Source organism: Numenius arquata, chromosome 6 (genome assembly GCF_964106895.1).
Source record: "Numenius arquata chromosome 6, bNumArq3.hap1.1, whole genome shotgun sequence".
Lineage (NCBI taxonomy): Eukaryota > Metazoa > Chordata > Aves > Charadriiformes > Scolopacidae > Numenius > Numenius arquata.
The window spans coordinates 22646206-22670875 of record NC_133581.1 but is presented as its reverse complement, the minus strand read 5'-3'; the positions used below and the strand labels follow the sequence as shown (position 1 = coordinate 22670875).

Genomic DNA, 24670 nt, shown 5'->3' with positions numbered 1-24670 from the left:
ATCTCTAGTCTGGTTTTGGTACATACTAATCACATCTTTAGGGATTGCAGGAGATTTTTGCTTAGAAATAATAGGATTTGGTTTTGAAGTTGTTTAATGCAACCTGCCTGTTCAGTCAGCATTTGTATTGACAACTCCCCCTTAACATTAAGTTTTTAAGTGAATCCATGGTTCTTGCAGAGTAATTAATTAGTCTTTGGAAACAGAACAGAGACTGACAGCGTCTGAGAGAAAGGAGTGGCCACCAGATTTGATTAATTGATGTTTATTCAGGGTAATTGTTATTTACAAACTATATTAAAGACTTTGTCATCTCAGGATGTGTTTCGAAAACACATATGACTTCATTATAAAGTCAAATTAGATTTTACTGATTACTGAATCAGTGGTAAAATTATAGATGAGTCTGCTCTTCAGATTTTGAGATCCTAGAAATTTACTTGGAAATTTAGCTTATTATAGACCGGGCTCAGCTTGTTGTGAAGATGGCATTCAGACCTAACTCTGAAAATCCCACAAAAGATTTGGTGTTCACATGCTGGGCTTGGATCAAGGCCATCCTTAGTTAAAATGAGCAAAGGCTAGGCAGAGTAGGCAGCACAGGTGCTATGTGAATTGTCTTGTCCTAGGCTGTTATGACCATCTCTATATCTTCTTTGTCTTTTATGATACTAATTTAAACAGTGTACAGTGAGTAACTGAAACAATTTACAGCTGGATGTCAATGCCATACTGAGAAACGGCTTGGACTGAAAGCAGGAATTGTGTGAACAAAGCCTGATGATACTTCACATTTAGTCTTTATTAGGAAATGTAGCTGAACCATTTAGAATTAAATGTTTGACAAATTATTATTTTTGTTAGATCGTTAAACTGTGTTTTTCACTTTATATGATATTTAGAAAGACAGGACACAAATGTTGTTTCCATATTATTTATTCTTGTGTCAGATTAATTGCCCATTTATTTTAAAATATTTATGATCATCTCCGTTTTGCCCTGATGTTGTAATGGTTATTTTTATTTAATCTTACGGATTTCCAAGTTCTGGACATGGAGACATGCTAAAGTCTTTTCAGCTCCCTCCTTGACTGTACAGTTGGTTCATGGGATTGCTCATCTTCCAGAGAGCTCTGAAAACCAAGGCTCTATCTCTTCTCCCAGCATATGCTGAATGCAATTAGGCACCAGTTCAGGAAAGGCTTTGTAAACATCTGAATCCATGCCACATTTTCTGGTCTCAGGAGCTGCCAAATGCCTAAATGCTGTATTCAAGCCAGATGTCTAAATATATAAAATGAATGACTGAACAAAGTGCCTCCTTAGTGGAGCATATGCATATAGGACAGACAGACCTGAGGGGTCTGAGATCAGCTCCAGAACATGATGTTCTGCCAAACCCACATCCCTGGCCTCTAGGGGGGAGGTCAGAACATACTCTCTCCTGGATGAGCTGTATGGGGAAGGAGCACCCTCACTCTCATTTGTTGCTCTTTTGGTATGAGTTACCAAGCCTCGGGAATCTCTGCTAGTAGTATCGTAAGGCAAACTCTGTCACTTCTCAGTGACTACACCTGCCTCTGGGACAGTGAGGTACTTGTTCAGCAGGATCAAACAGTTTGAGTACATCTGGGTTTTCACCTGAAAAGCACCCACTCAACCATTATAAATGTGCTGCCTTGATCTTGTTAGGAAGTTTACATAGTACAAGATACACAGTAAAAGAGCTTCTATGTAGAATAATTCAAGTACTTCACTGACTGTTAAGGCTGCCAAAGTTGTTTTCTCTCTTGTTAAAAGCAGAAAGAGAGAAAATCAGAAATGAATGCAATACTTATGATTAACATTATGGACGTTCCCAGCTGCAGTAGTGGACAAAAATGAAACACACTTGAGCAAGTACAGTAACCCACATTATAAATGTATTATCATTTATAAGAATAGTGTGTGTTGTAATTGTTCATAGAACATTTTCACTATGCAGTCTTAGTCTCTGTCACTCCTCAAAAGAAATAAATGTGATCCTTTCTGAGCTATGTTTAAAGCAAAGCACAAGATGCATTTATATCCTAGTCTTCCTAGAACCTGAAACTTTAGTGATCTTAAAAAGTTGATTGGCTTAGTTTCCCTTTTAAATAAGGCTGGCTAGTTCAAGATTCTGAGTAGTGCATGTATGCATTGAGGTGGACTGTGCACAATTTAGAGAAATGCCTGCAAGGCATTAAAACTTGAACCCAGACGCTATTGTTTTGGATGCTCTGTAAATAATTTTATTAATAATCTTGAGAATAGCTAAATTGATCCAGCAAGATTGTGATGAGAGGCTACTGGTAATGTAATAATTCTGTAGTAAGGTTAAGTAGTAGTAATAATGCATGGTAATTCATGGTAATAACTCCTCTCACAACTGTACAAAAAAGCCCTCTGTATAGTCAAATAAGTCTTGAGTAGTTATTCTGCTTTGTAACAATGACAAGCCTAGAAATAAAATAATTTCAGTGTTTTTACTAAAGGACAGCAGTGGTATAGGGAGTTCTCACTAGCAGAATGTCTTTTTTCCTTCTAGGTGTGGCAATGTGGAGGAAGTGTTGAGGTTCTGCCTTGCTCCAGAATTGCCCACATTGAAAGAGCACATAAGCCATACACAGAAGATCTAACTGCTCATGTCCGGCGAAATGCATTAAGGGTGGCTGAAGTCTGGATGGATGAATTTAAGAGCCATGTCTATATGGCGTGGAACATACCCCAGGAGGTGAGTCACAAAGACCAGCGTTTGCAAATTTTGGCTTTAGTTCCTACTCTGAATTTTGATTTTTCTGCTATGATTTTGTTATTTGTATACACGTATGTATGTATTTATATCTTACATATATGCATAAGGTACGCCTATACACACATGTTTATAGAAATTAAATTATATATGTAGTTTTGTCTTATTCTGGAATAATTTTTTGCCTTCAGGTTCCTTAAACATTAATTTCTTGTCAAGTTCATCATCCTCACTGATGACTCTTCATGGAGATTTTAATCTAGTAGCTGCAGAAATGTGGAAAAAAGCATCAAATCTATATTACACATATTATTTTGAATTTGAATCTCTTATTTACCATCAGAGAGAGCTACAATTCCACCAGATTTGTGAGGGGAGTTCTGCGAAAGGGCAGGGTGTTAACATCTGTCAGTTCAAATGTGGGTGTATCACTCTTGAATAAATTTCACATCAGAGTAAGAGTGGCTGATAGATGTCATGACACATTGCAGAATCCAGCCGCAAGTCCCTTTTGGCCTGCTTGTCCAGATTTCTTTTCCATAGATGAGCAATGGTTGGTCCATTGTATTGAAAAGATAGTGTTGGATGGCTAACCTGAGAGCTCAGTTTGACATCTGATTTTAGTTGTTCTTCTGTAGTCAATGGTATTTAATCTATGAACTGTAAGAGTTCTAAGGGCTCTTAGAAAGGTGACTGTACCTATTCTGGAAAAAAATTCAGGATCCATATAAAATAGGTTGTTTCCACCTAAAGGCTGGAAACCATGGCTGCAGCTCAATTTGAGGTTTGACTTACAGTGTGCAGTTCTCATCACGACAACAAAAGCAAATATTCTAGACTTTATAAATGAACTTGGGCAATTTATTTTTTCTTTACTAAAATCTCTGTAAAATCTCTCTGAGTGCGATTGTAGCTGTTCAGAGAAACTGGTTTTAGTGCAATTTCTGGTTCAAGAAATAAAATGCTGTACTTCTCCTCCTTTAGTTGAATAAGGAAACAAGGCTAGAAACCAAAACCCAGCTAGATATATGAATGCTGATGTTGATTCAGCTGCTTTCAATAGTTTCCTTCATCTCTCATGGTTAAAACTAGATAATTTTGGCAAAGTGGGGAAGTCATTGTCCTGTTTTCAGGTTGCAGAATTAGCCACATAATACACCATGAAAACACCAAGAAAAGAAACCTTTATGATCTGATGTAGGGAAAGGACCTTACTGGAAGGTAGTCCCACGTTCACAAAATGAAAGTCACCCTTTAAGTGTCCTGTTTTGAGTAATCGCAGGGCAGTACATCCAAGAATAAAGACGTTTCTGGAAGATAGGGTTACTTATTTTACATCAAAACAATTTAAAATTAATTTTATTTATGATTAACCTGATCTAAATTTCAGTTTCTATTCTTTATTGTTAGTTATTTTTCTGAAGATTGGTTGATCTTCATTGATTGATCAAGTTTCAATTTTTTTACTTGCGAACATAGCATTAACACAGAACTTAGAAATTCCATTTGCTAACCAGGATATACAGTATTATACACATATTTGCATAATATTCATCCAGATATGATGGTGGTGGTGCTTAATCTTGTGCAAAGTTGAGATTTGAATGCAATTTGGAAATCAAATTCATTGAGAATACAAAGACAAGTTGTTGTTATTACTTGTAAATGGAAATTTAACAGGTAATAATAACAGTCTTGACTGTGCTGATAGGTCAGAAAAAAATAAACCTGTTATAATAAATTTAAAAACTAATTTATTAAACAAAGGAAACATATATTTTATTAAACAAATGAAAAATAAATGTAGTGTGTGGATTGTACTGATTTTTTCAGGTTACGAAGTGCATCAAGGTGTATGCACGGTAGATCTTGTACTGCCAAAACTGATTCTGTTTACAGTTTTGAAGAGGAATAACAAGTTTTCTTACTACTTCCATCACCAGTCGTTTTCCTAGCACAAATGTACTTAATCATTGCACTGAACTGCTTGAATAAATTGCAATGCAGATTATATTCTCTCATCTCCACAAAGGGTACTGCTGTCAAACCGTAGTGCAGACTTAAAAGCTGGAAATGGCAAGCGCTAAATCAGCTTTTAATAGTGGTAGCCTCTTCTGCAATGTAATGAGATGCCTCTGTTGTAGGGAGAAATCTATTACTCTGTGTATGTACAGAACCTGCAGCACAAAGAACTGTATTTCTCTGTATAATTTCTCAACTGTATTCATTTGTATTTCTCACCACTGTAGAAAACCAAATAAACACACATATGCCCACATACTTATTTAAAATATACTGGGAAACAGCTTAGTTTCCACAGTTGTAACACATCTATAAAGCTTGAATCTACTCATTACCTAGTAATTGCTACGGGTTGTTCAGAGACAGTATGGCACCTTTGTGACCATCAGAAGGTTTTTCTGTCATATAGGGCCTGTGACTTATAGCCAGGTACATTCAAGTGTTGTTCACTCAGCTTCCATCTTTTGTCGTGTGGAAAATAGGGAAGGACTTAGAAGAGTGTTGGGGCTCAGTTTTTTTCTGACAACCTGGCACATGCTCAAGTTTCCCAAATCAGTTGTGTACTTTGAAGCTGTTCTAAGCATCTTTGTGTTCATTGCAAGAGGCCTGGTGCCAAGAATCAGGGGAAGAGCTCCGAAGCCCCGGGACTTCCTTTTCCTTTCCCAGGCTAAACTTTGCAAGCACTGAACTGATTCCAGAGCAGAAGGAAACAAGTACATGTTTAAGGAAAGCTTCTGGCCTTTTAAGGGGAAAAAAGGAAAATACAGTACAAAATTACACTCCCAAACACTGTAATTGAATCAGTCAATATAAAGAAAACCTACATCATTAATGGGAGTCCTCTTTTATACATCAAAAGGTTAGGAGCAATGCAGCCTCTGGTTGGTGTAGAAACATCAGTAGAAAGAGGGAGTATTCAGTGTAAAGAAGCAACCTAAAAATAACTTAAAGCTTGTGGGACAGACTTCCAGCAGGCAGGGGGCAGAGAGATGGTGGATGAGAAAGGCTGGGGATGGATTAGGTCAAATTTAGATATCAGTGAGGATGGCAACATTTCTGTTTCATCTTTGCTTACCTCGAGATTAGATTAAAGGCAAAACACCAAAGAGGGACAATTTTCAAATCAAACCTAGCTTCAGCTTAGGCAAAAAGATGTCAAGACATCATTATGAGAGCCGTGCAGAGAGGACAGACAGATAGCATGGCCAAATCCTGTTACACAAGTGGGTAACTACAGGAGTAAATATCTGGAAGCTGATGAAATAATGCACTGGTAATGGACTGTGTAGGTAATAGAAATGTATTCAGTTATAACAGTTGGGACTTTCCATGAAATATGTTATTCCAAATGTTAACCATAGGACCTGTTTTTTCCATGGAAGAATTCCCAGATCTCTGAGAGGCCCTATAGTCAGATGTTTCCAAAGGTTTTAGTCTGAGAGCTAGTAATAAAAAGGAGTTAGACTCATTTGGCAGTGTGCTGTGACTGCCCTCTTAGGATCTCTGTGGGTGGCTCTGAAGCACTGAGGGCTACTGGGGATCTCAGATACCATGGTGATTTCTGCTTCCAAACTACTTAGAGAAATAGATTCAGAAAAAGCACTTAAAACCCAAAGGAAAGATTTTTCAAGTTCAATAAGCAAGAGTTGTGCTCTTCATGTTTCCTCCCCTATGTTTTTGGTTGGTTTTTTTTTTTTTTTTTTTTTTCCTTTTTTTCCTCCCATTATATTCTCAGCTTTGGGGAACACACTGAGTTGTTGCTGATTTTAAAGCCAGTGTGCTATTTGTGAGCTATTTTCCTTCTCCAGCTGCATGGGAGGATTACTCAGGCCCTAGATGCTCTTTCTTACCTTACACAATAAACGTTGAGGAAACAAGCATTGGTGCCTGCAGCGCTGCATGGAAAGGAGTTGGGATGCACTGCACCAATTTAGTATCTGATCCCAGGAAGCCTTCTTAGTGCTGGAAGTCGAATGGTCTGTGTGCTGGCGTCCTCCTTTTCCTTCACACAAGTGGCAGATACACTGGCAAGTGCAGCCAAGTGGTGCATGAGCAGGATTTTTCATGGGATCAGTTGGCTGTCTTACAGTACCCCACAGCATGTTCCTCTATCTAGTCACTTCCTAGGAAAGTCAGGAAAAAGTGATCCCTTAAGGAGTAGTTCCACATAAAGTTTTATGATGTAGGGCTTGAGGGGAGGGGAGTCATAATTTGTAAAGTTTAGCTTGAGTTATGCCTGTTTATGCCAGACCTCAGTTTCCTACTTTTTAGTATACTTTGCTAATGTGAAAGTCAATTTTACTTTAGTTAGAAAATGCTTCCATAATAAAATATACTTGTTCCAGTGCTTTGGGATGTAGGAAGCAGTCATTGCTTAAGCAGCTCAGAAACCTAGATACTTATAAAGATGTGTAACTAAGAATTCAGTGTTCCAATGTTTTTTTAAATCATATCTGGTGGCTGACAGAATCTTTGGGGTGTTTATGTCCCAGTAAGGGCTGTTGTTTAAGTAGATAGGTTATAGGATTTCCCTGTGAAAATTTATTTATCCTGCATTTTGATCCGAGGCAGAAGTGGTAGAGCACAGTGTGGAGCAAAAAATGTCTCATTTTATTTCCTATCAAATAGCAGCCATGGATTTGCACTTAGATCCCTCTCTAAAAATTTCTGCTGTGTGATTTTAATGTGATAAATTATTGATTTTTATATACAGGGACTTTATGAAACTAACGTTTTATGTTCTGCTCTTACGATAAGTAGAAGTTAGGTTAGCCAGAAATGTAAAGCAGAATAAAAATTAGGGGAGAGAATATTCTGCAGTTGCTTTTAACAAAAAAAAGCAACTTCTATTTTTACATTACAAGAGAAATTTAATAAGTGATATTTGAGAAGGGTGAGCAGAGCTTCTGCTCTTTGCAGTGAAGCAGTAAACCCAGACTTCAGAAATGGCCAGTAAGTGTCATATACTAATGATTAGGCCACAGTGGGATGCCAGCAATAAGGTTGTTTCTAGGGCAACTTTCTACTTACTGCCAATTACGTTTGGATTTGGAAGGTGCCAGGAAATTAGAGAACAGTGATATTCATTGGAAGCTAGATCTAAACCCCACTGCAGTCAACAGGAGTGGTCCCATTGACCAAAGTAGACTTTGAAAGAGACGCCACCGTGGTGACCTGTATCATATTAAATTGGAGCACTTATGGAGTGTGTGTGGGTGACAGACTCACTCCACAACCTAAAGCTGATATTTATTATAGACCGTAATCATCTTTGCAATAAGGGAGACTGGATGATTAGTTTACACAGAAGTGTGTCACTGATGTCTTTTCTGCTTTTTCTGTCCTTTGTTTTATGTGCAGGACTCCGGAATTGATATTGGTGATATTTCTGAGAGGAAGGCCTTGAGGAAAAAGCTCCAGTGCAAGACCTTTAGGTGGTATCTTGTCAGCGTGTATCCAGAAATGAGAATGTATTCAGATACTGTCGCCTATGGGGTGGTAAGGAACTTGTTTACATTTCTCATTCTAAAAAAGTGGGGAAGAAAGGTGTATAGGGGAAGTGATTCATGAAGACAGTGCCTGGCTCTGAGTAAAAGAATCAGATAAAGTTGAAGTCACTAGTTAAATAGTTGTTAGACTGGTTAGTTGACAGAGACAGGTGCTCTGCTGTAGTTTTTGCTGAGGTATTCTGAATGTTATCTTCCTTCCTGATTGTTTTGGTTTTATTTGTTTCACGGTTTGCATTCCACTCAGAGATACTCAAGGTATAATTTTTTAGACACGTTGGAGTTGTCAGTTGGAAGGTTTGCGGCAGCAGATGAATTAACAAAATAGGCTCGGTATTGCAACTGCAAGCTTCTTAATACTGTAGCCAGATCTTAATTTAGAACCTCAAATGCCTGTATTTTGGGATAATCATCATCATTACTTGTGTGACAGTAGCACACTTGTCTATGTTGAAATCACACTTGAGTTTGTGCTAATTAAAGCAGAGACAATTCTTGCCCCTAGAAAACTGGCAATCTGAAAAGAGAGGGCAGGTGTGCATGACATGGAAGATGAGCATAGCAGGTTAATACGGGCCCATAATAAGCTAGCAGAGCTAGAATGTCCTTATCGCATTCTCTATCCAGCGTCACATTCACAAAAATTGATTCCTGTGAATTAAATTTTGCCTTTTTGCATGCAAGTCCCAATTAGGAAACGTAACTAGTAAGAGCAGTTCATACCAGTGAAGATTGTGTGGTTTGCCACTATGGCTCTGAGAAGACCCTTGAGGGTGCCATAGAGCAGCTGCTCTGTTTTGGCAAATGAAGTGATTGTATCCCCACAAAGTTCCATCACCCCTTTGATAATCAGTTACAATTATCATGCTGGCTTTTCATACAATCAAAAAAGAGAAGAAAAACACTTACAACAAAAGTTTAGGTCATTGTTAAATGCATGAGATAACGGTTACCTTCCAAAATAGTTCAGAACAGTGCCAAAGTCACACCTGTGTGCAAGGAGCCTCTCCCATAGACTGCGCAAAGTTGATGCCATGATCTTCAGTGATGCCATGATCTAATCAGGAGCAGAGTTTCCTGAGGAGAAGGAGGCATAGCAGCTAATAAGTGCATGGTTCTTCTTGTCGGTACTTCTGGCTACAAAATCTTTGATTGCAGGTAAAAGTGATCCTAGATAAAAAAGGAAGACAGTGGAATAGGTAAGGTACTTGTTGCGTAGTCTCAGGATTAACTCCACATCATGTAAGTCAAAATGAAAATCAGCGAACCAGCAGCCTATGATTTTATATTCTGCTGAGACTTTTTCATCAGCCTTTGAAGGTTCCTTGCTGGTGATATACAAACCAAAAAGAATCAGAAGAGTTTGTTACAGAAATACTGAACTCACTGGTCAGCAGAACATGCATATTTAGGTACTGCATAATAATGCAGATGATACAGGCTTTTGTCTGCAGTGTGAGAGTAGTCTCCTCGGCTAAGAAAGATGTGATAAAGGTACAGGTAAAGGGGGAGTGTTTTCTGAAATACACAGCTTACCGTTTTATAAGTACAATTGTATGAAACAAAAAGATAAACTGCCCCAATTTTTTAGTAGAATTGTCTGTATCTCTAATCTTCCATCATGTCTGCTTTCCTGTTTGCTTGCATGTCTCATAATGGAGAAAGGTGTGATATTTCAAAGCAAGTCAGCTGCTTGCTGATTCTCTAAGTGCTTCCATTCATCAACTTTCTTCATTTTTTTGTAGAAAATAGAGATATTGCTACTGTAGCAGTATCATTAATTTTAAAAAAAGATTGAGTAATTACAAAAGTTATCCGAATAGGGGTGAGGGTTATGATACAGGCATCTACAGTGTCACTCATTTATTTCCTGAATCCTAAATTTCCTCTTATTCTATGAGAGTTAGGAAAATAGTTGTATCATTCATGTCTAGTTTATACTGTGGCATATAACTAGGGTTAGGGTTGGTAAAGAGTAAAGGTTTGGAAACCAAATTTCTTTCTGAATTCTGCAGTACCCTTAGAGTTAGGAGAAAGCAATGTCAGTAGGCCAAACCTTGATTTCAGCTTGATGTTCAAGATAATTTTGCAAATTCAGAGTGTCAGTAGTCTGTTTTATCTCTGTATTCTGTAAGGCTCTAAGTTTGAAAGGGACTAAATGGCAGTATTGACTAATTATTTCCTTTTTTAGCGTGGGGACTGGTGAGGTGACCTGGTTATATTTTGGGTTGTAATTAAGATGAAGTCTTGGTAGTCTAAAACTGCATTACCCAAGTTAATTGTCGGTTGCCACAAAGCCACTAGATTTTGGAAAGAGATGGTTCCTAAGAGCCTGGACCTCAGATTTTGAAACAGCACTATTAGTTAACAGGCCCGTTGCTTTTTTGTTTTTCCGTTCTCTGCAGGGATCATTTCCATACAGATATTCTAAGTAAATTTTAGAGTTGTGATTGGGAAAAGAGTTTGAGAAATTAAATCTAAACAGCTCATTTTATTTTTTTTTGTTTTCAAGGTTCATAAGAAGAGGACTGCTTTTAAAAGGAATATACTGTTCTGTCTTTTTTTCTGTAGTGCCTGATCACCAGACAGGTGCTCTTGGGTTAATGTCATGGATTTTTTAGAGCTTGGGACTCTAAAGTCTCCATCTGTTTTACTGCTGGGTCAGCCCTCCCAGCTAACTTGCATGCTGATGCTGGTCAAGCCAGATTTTTTTGCTTTCTTTGTTATGGAGATTATCATGGAGAAGGCTTTCACATTAGGGCTAGAACAAACATTGGAATTTGAGTTTGTGGAAGAGGTTTGGAAAAGCTGGAAGAAATGAATCCAAGCATGAACTAGTATGGCTAATATTTATCATTAGTTTGGATAGAGGGTGGTGCCTAATGTCTGATTACAATTAGAGTCATAGTTGTGGATACACAATTTCTTGTGGCTAAGAAATACAAAGCTTTAAGAGGAAACTTTATTTAAATCTCGAGGCTTGCAGCTAACAATAAGGCCAGTATTGATACCTAACGCATATTTTCTCTTTAAGGTTGAGATTTGTCCTGTCTGTTATTGAATTTAGAATTAGGTTTGGAGTTGGGACTCTTGTAGAGATGAGTTCATGGTTTTGATTTTATTCACTGCCTGGCTTCAGTCTCTGGCTCGTCCACGCTTCTTACATACTGGTGCTAGACTTCCTTTTGTCGCAGTTTAGGCCAAGTTGGCCAATGACCAGATGGTAGATGCTCTCGCCCACCTCTACCTTCAAGGAGAGGAAGAAAAGAGAAAAAGAGATTTAAGAGTTTAGAAAAAACTGAACTACTTTAGCGAAATATTAATAATAAAATAAAAAGAAAATAATTAAATAGATAAAACATATATAAATATATAAAAAACCGTATTAAGCTTCCAGGGAGATGTCACTGGCAGGCAACAGAAACTGGATTCCTGAACACTCTGATGGGGATTGAGGGTAGACCAATTGACAGGGTCTTCCTCGGGCATCAGTCATCAAAGAAAGAGAGCCATTGAAGAAGAGCCAACCTGTCCCCTTTGATACCTCAGCTTTTATACTGAGCATGGCAGACGGGATGGAATACCCTATTGGTCAGTTTGGGTCACCTGACCCGTCCACTCCTCCCCACAGGTGCAACCCCTCCGCAGGGTAGACAACCAATTCGGCTGACCCTGGCTACGTGCCCATGGGTATGCAACCCACAGCTTTGGCCTCGCACTCTAAAAAGACCTTCCAGTTATCTGTGCTCGTTAATTTAGCACTGCGCTTTAAGAAAATTCTGTCTCAGCATTGCACAGGTAATACGTAGGGCTTTGTGACGAACAGGGCCGATAACTTTGCAGCCAGGTTGCTGTGTGTGGGTAGCCCGGAATAATGCAAAGAAGAGCTAGTGCATACCAATTGGCCAGAAGTCTCCAAGTGTCAGCAGAAAGGATTTTTTTGAATTATTTCCAGAAATCAGAAGACTCTGCTGAGTGATTCTGAAAAGATGTTTAATTACAGGGCTTTCTCCTGTGTTTGAAACTCCATCCATAATGCTTAGCTAGCTGCCCTGGTAAAAAATTGTGTTTTGTATATAGTGTATACCAGAGACTCACTAAACATAATATTTTAAAAATTTATGTAAAAATCATTGCTATCTCTGAAGGCTTCTTGAAATCTACCCTCGCTGAAACCTTGTGCAACATTGTTGAAATGGGTAGTGTTAGATTACCCACAAGGAAGAATTTAGTCCAGGTGCTTTCTCTTCAGTATCTTCACTGCAACAAGTATTTATAATTTTGCATATTTCCTTGCTAAACTACGTATGATTTTTTTTTGCAAAGAAAAGAAAGTAATCACACCATCTTTTTCTCATGTAAGACTTCCTTGATTTCTTTTTCTTTTTGTTTATTTTAGCTGCAGAATTCCCTGAAAAGTGATTTGTGCCTTGATCAAGGGCCAGACACGGAGAATATCCCAATCATGTATATCTGCCATGGAATGACACCACAGGTTAGTTTGTTTAATGATCTCTGATATTGCAGCTGCTCTTAGTAGACTGTGTAGGAGGAACCATCTTGTATCTGTCACTGTTTTCCTGCAACAATACCTCCGTAAGCTGGTTAGTAGCTCTTCTATAGAAAACTAGAACATTATTTCTACCATAAATTGATAATCACTGGTATATTAGCACTTTGACAGTGAAGTTTGTTTATTCATTTTGAAAGAACTTAAGGAATATGAGTCAGCACTGACCCAGACTTGTTGATAAAAGCTTTAATTTCTGATCTTTAGCTGTGCCTTTTAAATGAAACAATGCATTTTAAAACACTTTACATACATACATATGTATACTCACAGTTTATTTATACATTATCTGAAGCAAGATCTTCTTTACTTGATATATTTACTGTCTCATTTTCACAACTCTGAAATGTACAACCACCTTCTTCACACCATACAGCTGCGTCAAATTCCAAACCCTGTTCTTGTGAAAGCTCTTCTTCGAAAGCTCCTTTTTTTCTTTCTCTGCTGTTGTCCTGTTACTCTAGTATGTGCTAGCCATTATTCTTCATCTTCTGGAAGGGCACCATAACTCTCTTCTGGCATATCATCTGTGATAACACCACACTACAGGCACGGTTGTAAATTCCAATTAGAAATTTTAATTACCAAAACTTTTCCATTTTCTTACACAACAGCTGGATTTCTTAACTTGGCAAACAAGAGGGTTAAGACATCATGTCTCCCCAAGTGGCTAAGTGTATGGGTGTAGGTGAAAGTGTTTCTAGGCAAATCTTGGTAGTAAAAATAACGTTACATGGTCTAGAACATACTTGTCAAAGACAGATGTGAAGATTATCTAACTCTGAAAAGTAACATAAGCAAAAATAACATAAAGGAAATGGATGTATTTGTGGGAGTGATTGGAGAAACTGAAAATCTCTCCAGTTTGAATCATCTTTTTCTCTGACTACCTTTTCTATTTGCTTTCTCGAAAGGACTCTATTATGCTCCACTTAAGTTATGGAATATGGTTTTACCCATGGAATTGTCAGTTATGTGATTTGACTATACAGCAAATGAATCCTCCTAATATCTCAGAAATAAACACAGAGCAATAAGGTAGTCTTGTCCTTTCTATCTGGATCTCACAGTGAACTGGAAACATGAGTTTGGTGAAATGCAGATACAATTCTGTACTTCCTTGCCACGTTACAGATGCTGCCACTGTGTTCTGTGCTGGCTTCCCTCGCTGAGCGCCTTTAATATTGATCACCAGTGGCATCATGCTTGAGTAAATTATGAATGATGAAGACAAAAATATCTGAAAATACCATCCATCAGACTTGCTCACTGCATGGGCTGTGGCTTATCTGTCACATAATTATGTGGTAACCACTGTTTGCCTCCAGGAGATTTTTAAGCTAGTCCTTAGTGTTCACTGAGGAACTGTGTAATTCACCTGTGAGCCAAAGCCATTATTCTTCATCTTCTGGAAGGGCACCATAACTCTCTTCTGGCATATCATCTGTGATAACACCACAATACAGGCACGGTTGTAAATTTCAATTAGAAATTTTAATTATAGTTAAGAGACGAACAACAACAACAAAAGTCACTTCAATTAGCACAGTTCCGTATTCACCAGATCAAGAACTGCCTTTGTTTATCAGCTGAAGTTCTGTATAAACAAGATAGCAGCAAATAAATGATAGAGGGGAAAGAGGCAAGAGAAACTTTTCTTGACAAGATTCTGCTCCTTTATAATTACGCTGTTGTGCCTCCTTCCTATTCCTATGTATTTAGTTTCATAACTAATGATGTTAAAAACAACCCCCCCAAAGGTCCATATATGAGCAGGATCCCAGTAGTGAGTGAGAACTTTCTTTAAACGAGGAGTAGATTTTCTCTGTTAGGGATTATGGTATTAATAGGGAAAGTGCTAACAAACATTACTTGGCATACGTCTTCAAGATTTCCATTGCACATACTGCATCTCTTGCTTTAGCAGAGCTGCAGCCATTTACAGTTCCTCTAGCGTATTGGAAATACTTGAATAAATGGTCCTTTTAGCGAAATTGCCAGTAACCACAAAAGATATTGGTGAGATGCTAATTTTTTTCTAGTAGTGGTGAAATGCTGTATAAAGGGGGTTATTTTGCCCGCCTGGCAATCCTTGTCAAAAAGATTCATCCCCCGATTGAGGACTGCTTGTGTGACTGAGGGTTTTGGTGATGCCATTCTTAGCTCCAGTGCGAAGCTTTACTGTTGCAGCTATGCCATTTATGTTTTTAGAGCCGCCACTATGGAGAGCTCTGCACCATTGCATCTAGATGTGCATTAATATATCTGGCTGCCAGGAACCATTCCCTCAGATGCAGTTTAAGTTGCTGTTCTTAGTTACTGCTATGGCCTGACTTCTAAACTAGGCAACTTCCTTTTTTTCCACTAACCTCTTTCAGATGTTTTTGGATTTTCATCTTTTTGCATGGGAAATGGCTTAGAATGAGGTGTGTGACATCGTAATAGTTTCAGAATTGTCTGTATGGCTACTGTTTCCTTTTAGCATGTTTTATACAAGAAAGAAATTACTAAAGTCAACAGAAAGGGAACTGCGTACCTGACATTAAAAAAACATGCTCCATTTTTTGCAGACAATATCAAGAACATCATGTGTAGCTTCACAATTAAAAACTGTAGAAAGTGGCAAGGAAATATCCTCAAATATTGCAATGAAATGATCAAAAATAATTCTCCCTGCACTGCCTCAGTTTCATTTTAAGTAGATATCGGAATTAGTCATGGTAAGAATTCTGTGATTCAGATTCCCCAACCTTTCAGCAACCCACTCCATATGTCTACTGTAGCTAACATTAGCATATTCATAGTTCATTCCTGCAAGTATCTTAGAGCACGTTATAACTGTGTTTATTTGTAGTGCTGTACTACAAATAGAGAAACTGATGCAAATCTTACATGTGGTTAAATAGTAGGATGGAATGGAAAATCAGAACATAATCTGTCTGTTTCCTTAGTCCTCTGATATTACTAATGAGAAACCCTGCTGTGAGAAATTCTATCTGGCTTGGCCTGAAAAGGCAGAGGGCACTTGAAAAACTAGAATCCATGATTAGGTGTTTTGTACCCTCCTTCTGTCTTCAGAGAGTGCTTCCCAGGGTAGCTGTATTTTGTTCTGGTCCCCAGAAGCCTGGATGCTTCAGGAATTTTGATACCATCCACTGAGTAGAGCAACTTGCATATTCAAACAGTGAACATAACCAAATGTGTGGCGATCTTGCAATGCCTTCTCATGAATTTAAGGGAAGAATTGCTATTACTTTATCTTTAGTAAGAATGATTACAAAATGTTGCCCAGATAACTACAGATTCAGTTGCAAACTCCTTTGTCTTTCTAAGTGGTAGCATCTGAACAGCATAAGTTTCCAAGTTGCTCATCCTCCCCCGATTCTGCTGCTGGAATGTATTGCTTCCTAAGCATCACATCCTTCCGTTTCTGCCTTTAGTCACTATCTGTCCAAATCCAACACTGTTGTTACTACCCCTGTGTGTACAGCAACATACAGTATGTTGGCATAACTCCCCAGACCTGGTCAGCAAGAACATCACTGTCACACCTGAGCATCTGCTATTACCTCTCGTAGCCACCCTGGGTACTGGGCAGCTATTAGATGTCCATGAAGTAAGGCCATAAGGTGGTTTTGGTATCTTTGGTGTGCTGATGGTCAATCATTTGGAAGGGGCTTTTAGTGCATGTCTTAGCCTGTCACATCAAGCCTCTTCTGCTGTGGAGTGCTGCTGCTTCTTACAACAGCTGAATAAAACTGACTTCTGCAACTATTAAAATAGCTCACATAGTAAATGCAACGTGGTAAAACAGTTAACAACAGTCGTTAAAATAGGTTCTTGCTACACTATTCAGTGGTGGTAGAAATCATGTTGCTTTAGTTGCATGAGAACATCTCAGAGGCAAAGCACAACAGCCCACAGTTGTTCTTGGCCAAAGAGACTACACTGGAGACAGCTGGGGCGGGGATGGTGAGGAAGCAGCCCCGGGGCCAGTGTGAATAGAGGGAAACAGGAAAATTGGGAGATAAGGTGGACTGGCAGTAAGGGAGAAAGGGAGAGGAGAGAAATGTAAAGGGAAGAAGGGAAGACAGAAGAATACAGTACAAAACATAAAGTTCATGTGAGGTTGTGCAGTTCTTGCTGGTTTTTTTTTAAGTGGTTCATGCAGAAAAGGGTGAAGGTACTGTTTTAATTCCTGACCTTGCTGAAGCAAAGCTACAATTTGGTTATATTTTCAGGCTTTAAAAGGTCCATTTCCAGCAGTGCCCCCATTTTCAATTTAAAAGATGGTTGCTTGTAGCTGCAGTAAGTACATGCCCCTGGCCTGATTGCCTTCTCTTCCAAATTCTGTGAACCACCCGAGCCTGGATGTTTGGTTGTGTTTAAGACTGCTGTTCAACCAGGCCTGTAATCTTGAAGGCAGACTGATGACATTGTGTCAGTTGCGTGAAAACTACTCCCGAGTGATAATCTGGAAGATTCTTCGCTGAGAATGAAACACCGTTATTAGAGACTTTATAACTATTGTATAATAAACAGGTACCATCAGTCAAATGAATTGATATTTTAAGTACAGATTTTCCTTGAAAAGTGCTTGTGATTGAGGGGATAATGGGCAGTTCTGTGTTCCCTTGTTCAATAGTTTCTGGCTTATATATTTCTCAATTTAGTTAAACCATGAAGCTTATCCAGGAGTATGAAAGTCAATAAAAACCAGTTAGATTTTGAGGAATTCAAGTTGAGGACCAGGGTCAGAAGACTAGATTGGGAGAATTACTAGAAAAGAAATGCAGGTCAGAAGGGACACCTGTTCGTATCTTTTCATATTCTTGCAAGAGATTGCAGAACTGACCCTCAGAAACTGATGCCTACAGCCCTATCTGGTATGAATTATTGCATCTCTGCTGAAGGCAATGGAAGGAAGTCATGCCAACAAGTAGAGCTGTGCCAGTTTACAATGTATGAGACTGACCTGAAAGCTTTATGTTGTATTCTGAGCACAGTGTGTGAAGTACTGGGAACAGTGGTCACACAACTCCCATGAACTTCTAAAAATTCTTTGATTCACAAGTGCTCCTTTTTAAATGTTATTCATGTATATTTTTCTTCAATGTAATTTCTTAGCGTGGTGGTTGTTCATACACCACCACGTTGTTAATTTGTAAACAAGAATATATATGAGTAGAAATAGCTATCACTGAAGGCATTTATATTCCAGTAAAAAAAATACAGGGTTGATCACAAACACTGTATAGTTATTAGCCCAATTTCTAAAACCTAGGAGAGGGAACAATTCAGAGATGTTCAACAAAAAATTATCAATAGAATTAAAATAGCTTTGCAAATAATTTTAAAAAAAGAAAAGAAAAAGAAAATTGTCAGTTTATTTTAAATGAATAATTTAGACAGCTCCAGAGCAGTTAGTCTGATCTTCAGGCTATTGAAACATTACAAATATAAACATCTCAAAATTGAGTTTTAATAGAGACTTAATTTTATTAAGTCTGTTCCAATGTTAAAAATTTTCTTTACATTCTGCTGCCTAATGAAATTTGCATTGTATTGGACAATCGTCAATACCGGGAGATCTGGGAGAAGAACCATGTGCTTTGTCAGAAGGAGTGTTAAGGGCATTTGGAAGCAGAAACAGTAATCCCCTTAGGAGCGGCTTTCTGTGCATGTGAAGCTGCTGACCAAGAAGCATTATATACAATTTTATAAGGAGAAATTAATAGATAGCATGTGATTTTATCCTTTACTACAGGTGAGGCCTTCCTTGACACCTTTCCATTTGCTTTAAAAAAAAAAAATAATGCAAATACCGAATACTGCAGCGGCTTTTCCTTGGCAGTATTGATTCTGCTGCCAACAGAGCACCACAATATTGCTGTCCTGAAAAGTTTTACATAAAGGAGTTTCTCAAGTTCAAGAACAGCGTATGGCTGTGATGACTCAGATCCTGAGCCTGGCTTATGGATGAATACTTATACTTTTCCTTCTACAGCTGCAAATTAAACTTATAGTGGAATTGTAATTATTCTAGGCCAAAAATACAGCATTCTAAGAAACTACATACATTTCAGAAAAGAAGACGTCTTTTGTTATTTAGAAGTAGGACTCTGTTCTTAAGTGTGTGTGTGTAAAACACATAAGCACTGCCACCCCAGGCTCTGTGCAAGACAACAGATAAACAGAAGGCCCCACATCCAGCAGCCGCTCATACCAGCACGTTTCAGTGGTTCTCGGGGAATAAGGAAGAACAGAACAAACTTGCCAATGTGGATCAATGATTGACCCTTCAAACTTGAAAAATCACTACGCTGAAGGTGAGACATCTACAATGAACACTTTCAGGGAGTCCTTTTAAGCAATAAAAAGAAGCACAGCAGCTGTTTTAATGGCTGTCAGCCACATGCAAACTCAGGGTTCATGTTTGTCTTCAAGGTAAATGTTAGACACATTAAACCTCTAAGACAGTCTGATCTGACACCTGCTCTGTGTAGTACCATTTCTTTCTAAGGACCTGCTGAGGCATTGGTCTGAAGTTAGCAACTACCTGGTTTATAATAATTATTTTATATATGCAGAGACATACAGAGGGCTATACAGAAAACAAACTGGACAAAACATTCAATTACATCTTCGTCCAGACAGTTGGCAGTGAGAAGTCACAGGGCGCAGTAGAGAGAGTAGCCATTCCTCTCTTTGTAGATCCACAGTGAGTACGTGGCTATCCATACAAAGTGAAGTGGCTGCATCGAGAGCTGCGGCTTCGCTGGCCAGTGTGATCCTTACAGGAGAGCAGACACCAGTCACCCCTGGCTTTGGCGAGCAGTTCAGACTGTCCTGGGTGCTGCGTTAAGCCCGGTACGGTTTGTAGTGTGGCTGCCTGAGCTTCTGTCAGCAGTGCAGCCTTTTTCCTCACAGACACTGCAGATCACGCCCTGCAGAGGGGTCTGTGCTTCTCCTCACCTCCTGCCAGAGGCTGTTTGACCCAGCCCAGACTTGGGCTCATTGTGCCCTTTGCCTTTTTCACCAAGTCTTGTGGAACGATCTGAGCACTGCATCTAACTTTACTAACTTTATGTCCATAAAACGTGCCTTCTGGGAACAAGAGTATTTCTGCAGTAAATGCTTCTGGAACTAGAATAGCTATTCTTTTTTAATCTAGATTGCTCAATTCGGAGAAGGTCCAAGTAACAGAAGGTAAAGTTACAGAGTTAGTGAAACTGCCTACCAAGCATGGTTGTAAGCATTAATGAATTCTAATTTTATTTAAAAAATATATTCTGTAAAGGGCCTGCTTGCTATGGCAATTAATGTCTTAAGTAACACATTCCTGCTGAGTAGTTTATTCAGGCTACTTATATTTCTGTTAATTTCTTTCAGTTCATAAATCCTGATTTTGATCATAGTAAAGTTAATAGAAACTGTGACCTTGTTTAGAATCAAAATCTGGTTAGTTTTTTGCATTCCCTTTCAAAATAGAGAGTTTTTCTGATGTCCCTCTGAGAAGCTAAATCCAATGAACACTTTTTCAAAGCTGCAGCCTCTTTGGAATACATGGCAGGTGCAATCAGGGAGCTACAGAGATGTTTCAAAGGCTTCTAAAAACAACCAGCCCTTCCTTGGTGTACCATAGGCAGTACAACGCTTTCTTCTTGGGGATGTGTTGTGGATGGAGACTGTAATATATATTATTTTCTTTTTTCAGTCTTTTTCCTTAAGTTTTATTCTGGCCAAGTTCTCATTATTTACTTCAGTGCGAAGTTTCAGAGAGGGAATCTGTTAATCTGGTTTCTAGTTTTGGTGCAAATTTTGTACTGAACCACTTGCTATGATTAAATTATTCCTGTACTTGCTGTGGTTTGATTGAAGAGGCTTTCTGTTGACACAGATAATATGACCAGTTACCCAGTCTTCTGTACTGCTTACCTCATTGAAATTTAGTATTTATTGCCAGGTAGGAGACATTCTCTTAAATTGAAGAGAGTTGTTTATTCACAGGTGAAGATCAGTGGTGTTGAATTAATAGCTTGTAAACTACATGTATCTGATCACTAGGCCCATTGTCTGAGCATGAACTCATGAGTGATTCGTAGACTACTTTTTAACTGTTCGTTGGTCTTTATGATTGTAGGACCACAGACTAATCTGTCTCTCCATTTTATGGAAGTATCAGACACCATGAACTTCATTCTCCGTTCACAGGGTAAAAAAACACTTGAATTCAAAAGAATAAGCCCAAGAGGTCCTTCAGGTTTCAGACGTAGGATAGAAGAGGTCTTTTGTGTGTTCCACTTCACTGATAAAAAACAAAAGTAAAGAAAAGAAGCTGTAGAACTGCATTATTCTGGATCAGAGCAAATATCTTCTGCATCCCTCAATTTGGAAATAACTGAATGGATATTGCTGCTTATATATTTTTGTGTTTGAAACTATGTAGCGTAAAAACATTGTGTGTGCCTGTGAGAATTGAGAGAACTGATCACTTGGAATTGAAACTCCAACCATAGTGAAATGAAATAGTTGAAAAGCTATCATTTTTTTCCTAAGAGTAACATTGATTTTTCTCATTTAGGAGCGTATAGCATTTAGGTACTCTGGGAGAAATGGTTTTGTTTTGAAGGAATTTTTTCTTTGTTTCGATAGGATGGCCTAGAATTAAAAGACTTACAGACGCCTTAGATGCTTTTGAAATCTATATTCTTGCCTAGTGTACAGGATCACTGCTGAAGGTGAGCCTGAATAATGAAAAAGGAAAATATTACTATAGAACTATAAGGTGAAATCAGTGATCTGACTAAAGCACTACTCCTGACATTCAGGTTCCAGGACCTGAACTGCAGTTAAAAAGCAAGAATTCAAAAAGCAATTCAATTCTTTTGAGTGCTGTGAATATATAGGACCAGAAGGAAGAACATTAAGAACTTGAATTAATTGAAAACTTAGAGCCAAGAAGGCTCCAAGACAACAAAGGTCTTTTTTAATTACTAGTGGCTAATCGATAAACATTTTTCTGACTGAGAAATGACTGCTTGTTTTATGCAGGTAGACGCAGCAGAAGAGCCAAAGGTAACTTGGCCAGTGCCACAGATGACGTGTGTTTGAAAAAGCAAATAAAACCACAAAATACAACACGGATAAAATCAGTTGTCCATAATATGCCATTATCCGTTCAATCATCCATTCCTCTAAATAAAAAGGAAATGCTAATCTTGAAGAACGGATAAAGGTTATTTTAAGATAGCTGTACTATTTAATATTTTACAATAGAGATACTGGTGCAATTTTACATACATTACAAGATGTGCTGGAAAGACACAGAAGCGTAAGCTGACCTTTAATGGGAAGAAAGATTGCAAATGCTGATCACAAGTAATGTCAGAAGAGTACTCAGAAAGTGCTATCAAAGACATTCAGTTAGAAAGCTTCTGCCTAGTAAAGCAGAATTTCCATAGAGATAATAGAAACTTCACCTGGCAAAAATTCTGATGTAATTTACCTAGACTTGATAAAGTTAGCTTTCATCGCATTACTGCGGAAAAGAATAATGCATCACGTCAGCAAAAAATAGTAGTAAGCAAACTTGTGGAGTGCACAGTGAAGTATGCTGGGGACCACAAAGAATGCTCACGCACAGACACAATAGGATTAGTAAATTAACACCTCTGTTCTCCTCTGTTCTATCATATACAGGTCACAGATCTGGAATTTTTTCAGTTTGTTGGGGGCGGGTTGTGTTGGGTTTTTTTAAGAAAATCGGGTTAGTTGATATTGCTGTACATTACAAAAGGTTCTTGCCAGAATTTTTAAAATCATTTATGAAGTATTTCCACTTCATGTTTTGTGTATCATGTTCTCATTACCTTGCGTGTTTTCTGCATTGCTTTAGTTTTTGCACTTGCCTCTCAGCCCTTGGCTTATCCTCTTCATCTTGAATTCTATTGCCTTTCTACATGACTAAATCATACTTCAGCATCATTATAGTCATTCTTGGTTATCTTAATATGTCTGTCAATATGTCTGTTATTGATATAGGAGGAGAGGGACTTATATCTGCTGTGTCTATAGTTTGACTTGGAAACTATTCAGCGTTTTGTTAAATAGGTGAGGCTGATGCAGGAAAAGAGGGTAAGTGGAATATCAAAGGAGTTGGGTTTCAGGCTACCTTAAGTTAACGTTTTTTTAAATTTCTTTGCATTTTAAAGGATTCACATTGTGGTTACTTGGCTTGTGATGGTCACTGTAAGAACTTTCCTCCCTTGTTCATATTTGTAAGGCAATTTTCCCAGGATATCTGTAGTAAAAAAACTGCATTGAAAATGTAATTGAAACAAACTGTTGTGAGCAAGTGCAGTGCCTAAGAATTTAAAATTATCAGCGCATTTCAAGCTCTCATATAGTGTTTTAATTTAGAAGAGATTAGAGTTGTTAGCTTGAATATTATACAATAGTTCAAACCTTTTCCCATCTGGGAAATAAAAATGCACATACATTTCCAGGCGTGTTTTTTTCTTCTGTTAGAGTATGTAACTTTTTGTATGGATATTTTTGGCCAAAAGGATTTCAACAAGTTAAAACATCAAAATATTTGAAAACACGATGGTGAAATACTGCTGAGCTTCTAAATTATAAGCCTGGCACTGGATTTTGGATTCAGATTCTGCGCTTTTCCCATTGAACACAAAGCCAATTAAAGGTAACGCTGCCTTTCAGACTTGGTTCAGTTCAGGGGTACAGGCCTACAGTAGTCTATTACATACACCCAGTGAGCTGGCGCCAAAAGGCTTTGGAGCTAACACCCCCAAAATATACTGGCTGATGTGGTTTTGAAGCTACTGCTGACTTTTGCAATGGTTGGCTAACACCCTGGTCTTGGAGCCTAAAGTTGTCCCACTCATGACATCTCTCACTCAAGCACTTTGCAAATGAGCACGAGTTGTATGGAGTGAGGAGTGTTGTTGCCTCACCATGGGTGCTAGACCCTCTGAAAGGAATAAAGGAGTACAGCAGAGGGACCAGATATCTTCAGAAAAGAACATGGCTTCTACCTCAGCTTGGGTGAAGTGGTATTCACTGGCTTGAGGCCATCAGCCATGTTGCTACCAATGCTGTAAACACCTCATGATCTCTTCAACAGAGAGTTGCGGGCCTTGGGACAGCACACCTGTGCTACGCTGCGTGGTGCTGGCACCCAGCAGGGCCTCGCAGAACACCCAGCCTCTGGAGCTCGTTAACGGGCCATAGGTCCAGTACGCTCTGCCTTCCCCAAGGTGGAGCAGACTTGACCCCACCTAGAGGTGGCTTTTCATGTCCAGACAGAGTAACTCCGCTTAGGTCTTGTTTGTACTAGAGGATTGTTGTCAATAGCATAGCAGTTGAGAACTGCGAGAAGCCACACCTCCTGTCCGCGTGTCAAAGTGGTAGCTGTCTCTGGCCTTGGACCTGATGTGACCGGTGAAGAGTGTGCTCCACCTTATTCGGTTACATCAATCATTTCAGTGATGCTTCACAAGTGTCCATGTATTTTTTTTTCTCATAACAAAAAAGTATTAAGTGGCTATCCTGAGGCCACACACTCACGGTACCCTGATATTCCATACGCTACTTTAGTGTTGAGTTGAAATATTTTTAAAAACTGAGATTGAATTCCCATTTTCTATTAACAGTCTTTCTGCCAGGTGGAACAGGTGTAAAAATTTCCATAGTTCAGTTGATTTTCATCTCAAAAATATGTAGTACAATCAAAAAAGGACAGGGTTTTCCTTTGCTAAGTTGAAAATGTTTTTAATTAAT

General features: G+C 38.6%; 1 protein-coding gene across 2 annotated transcripts in view; it reads left to right on the top strand.

Annotated features, from left to right (window-relative positions):
* The window catches only part of GALNT18 (polypeptide N-acetylgalactosaminyltransferase 18), a 245291-nt gene that overhangs the window by 183670 nt on the left and 36951 nt on the right, over window positions 1–24670 (top strand). Inside the window, exons 7-9 of one of the 2 annotated variants that reach the window (XM_074148974.1) lie at window positions 2567–2752; window positions 8153–8290; window positions 12698–12793. In XM_074148974.1, coding sequence (XP_074005075.1) covers window positions 2567–2752; window positions 8153–8290; window positions 12698–12793 — 420 coding nt within the window. The remainder of the gene's footprint in view (window positions 1–2566; window positions 2753–8152; window positions 8291–12697; window positions 12794–24670) is intronic. The other variant, XM_074148975.1, reaches the window with a different exon arrangement.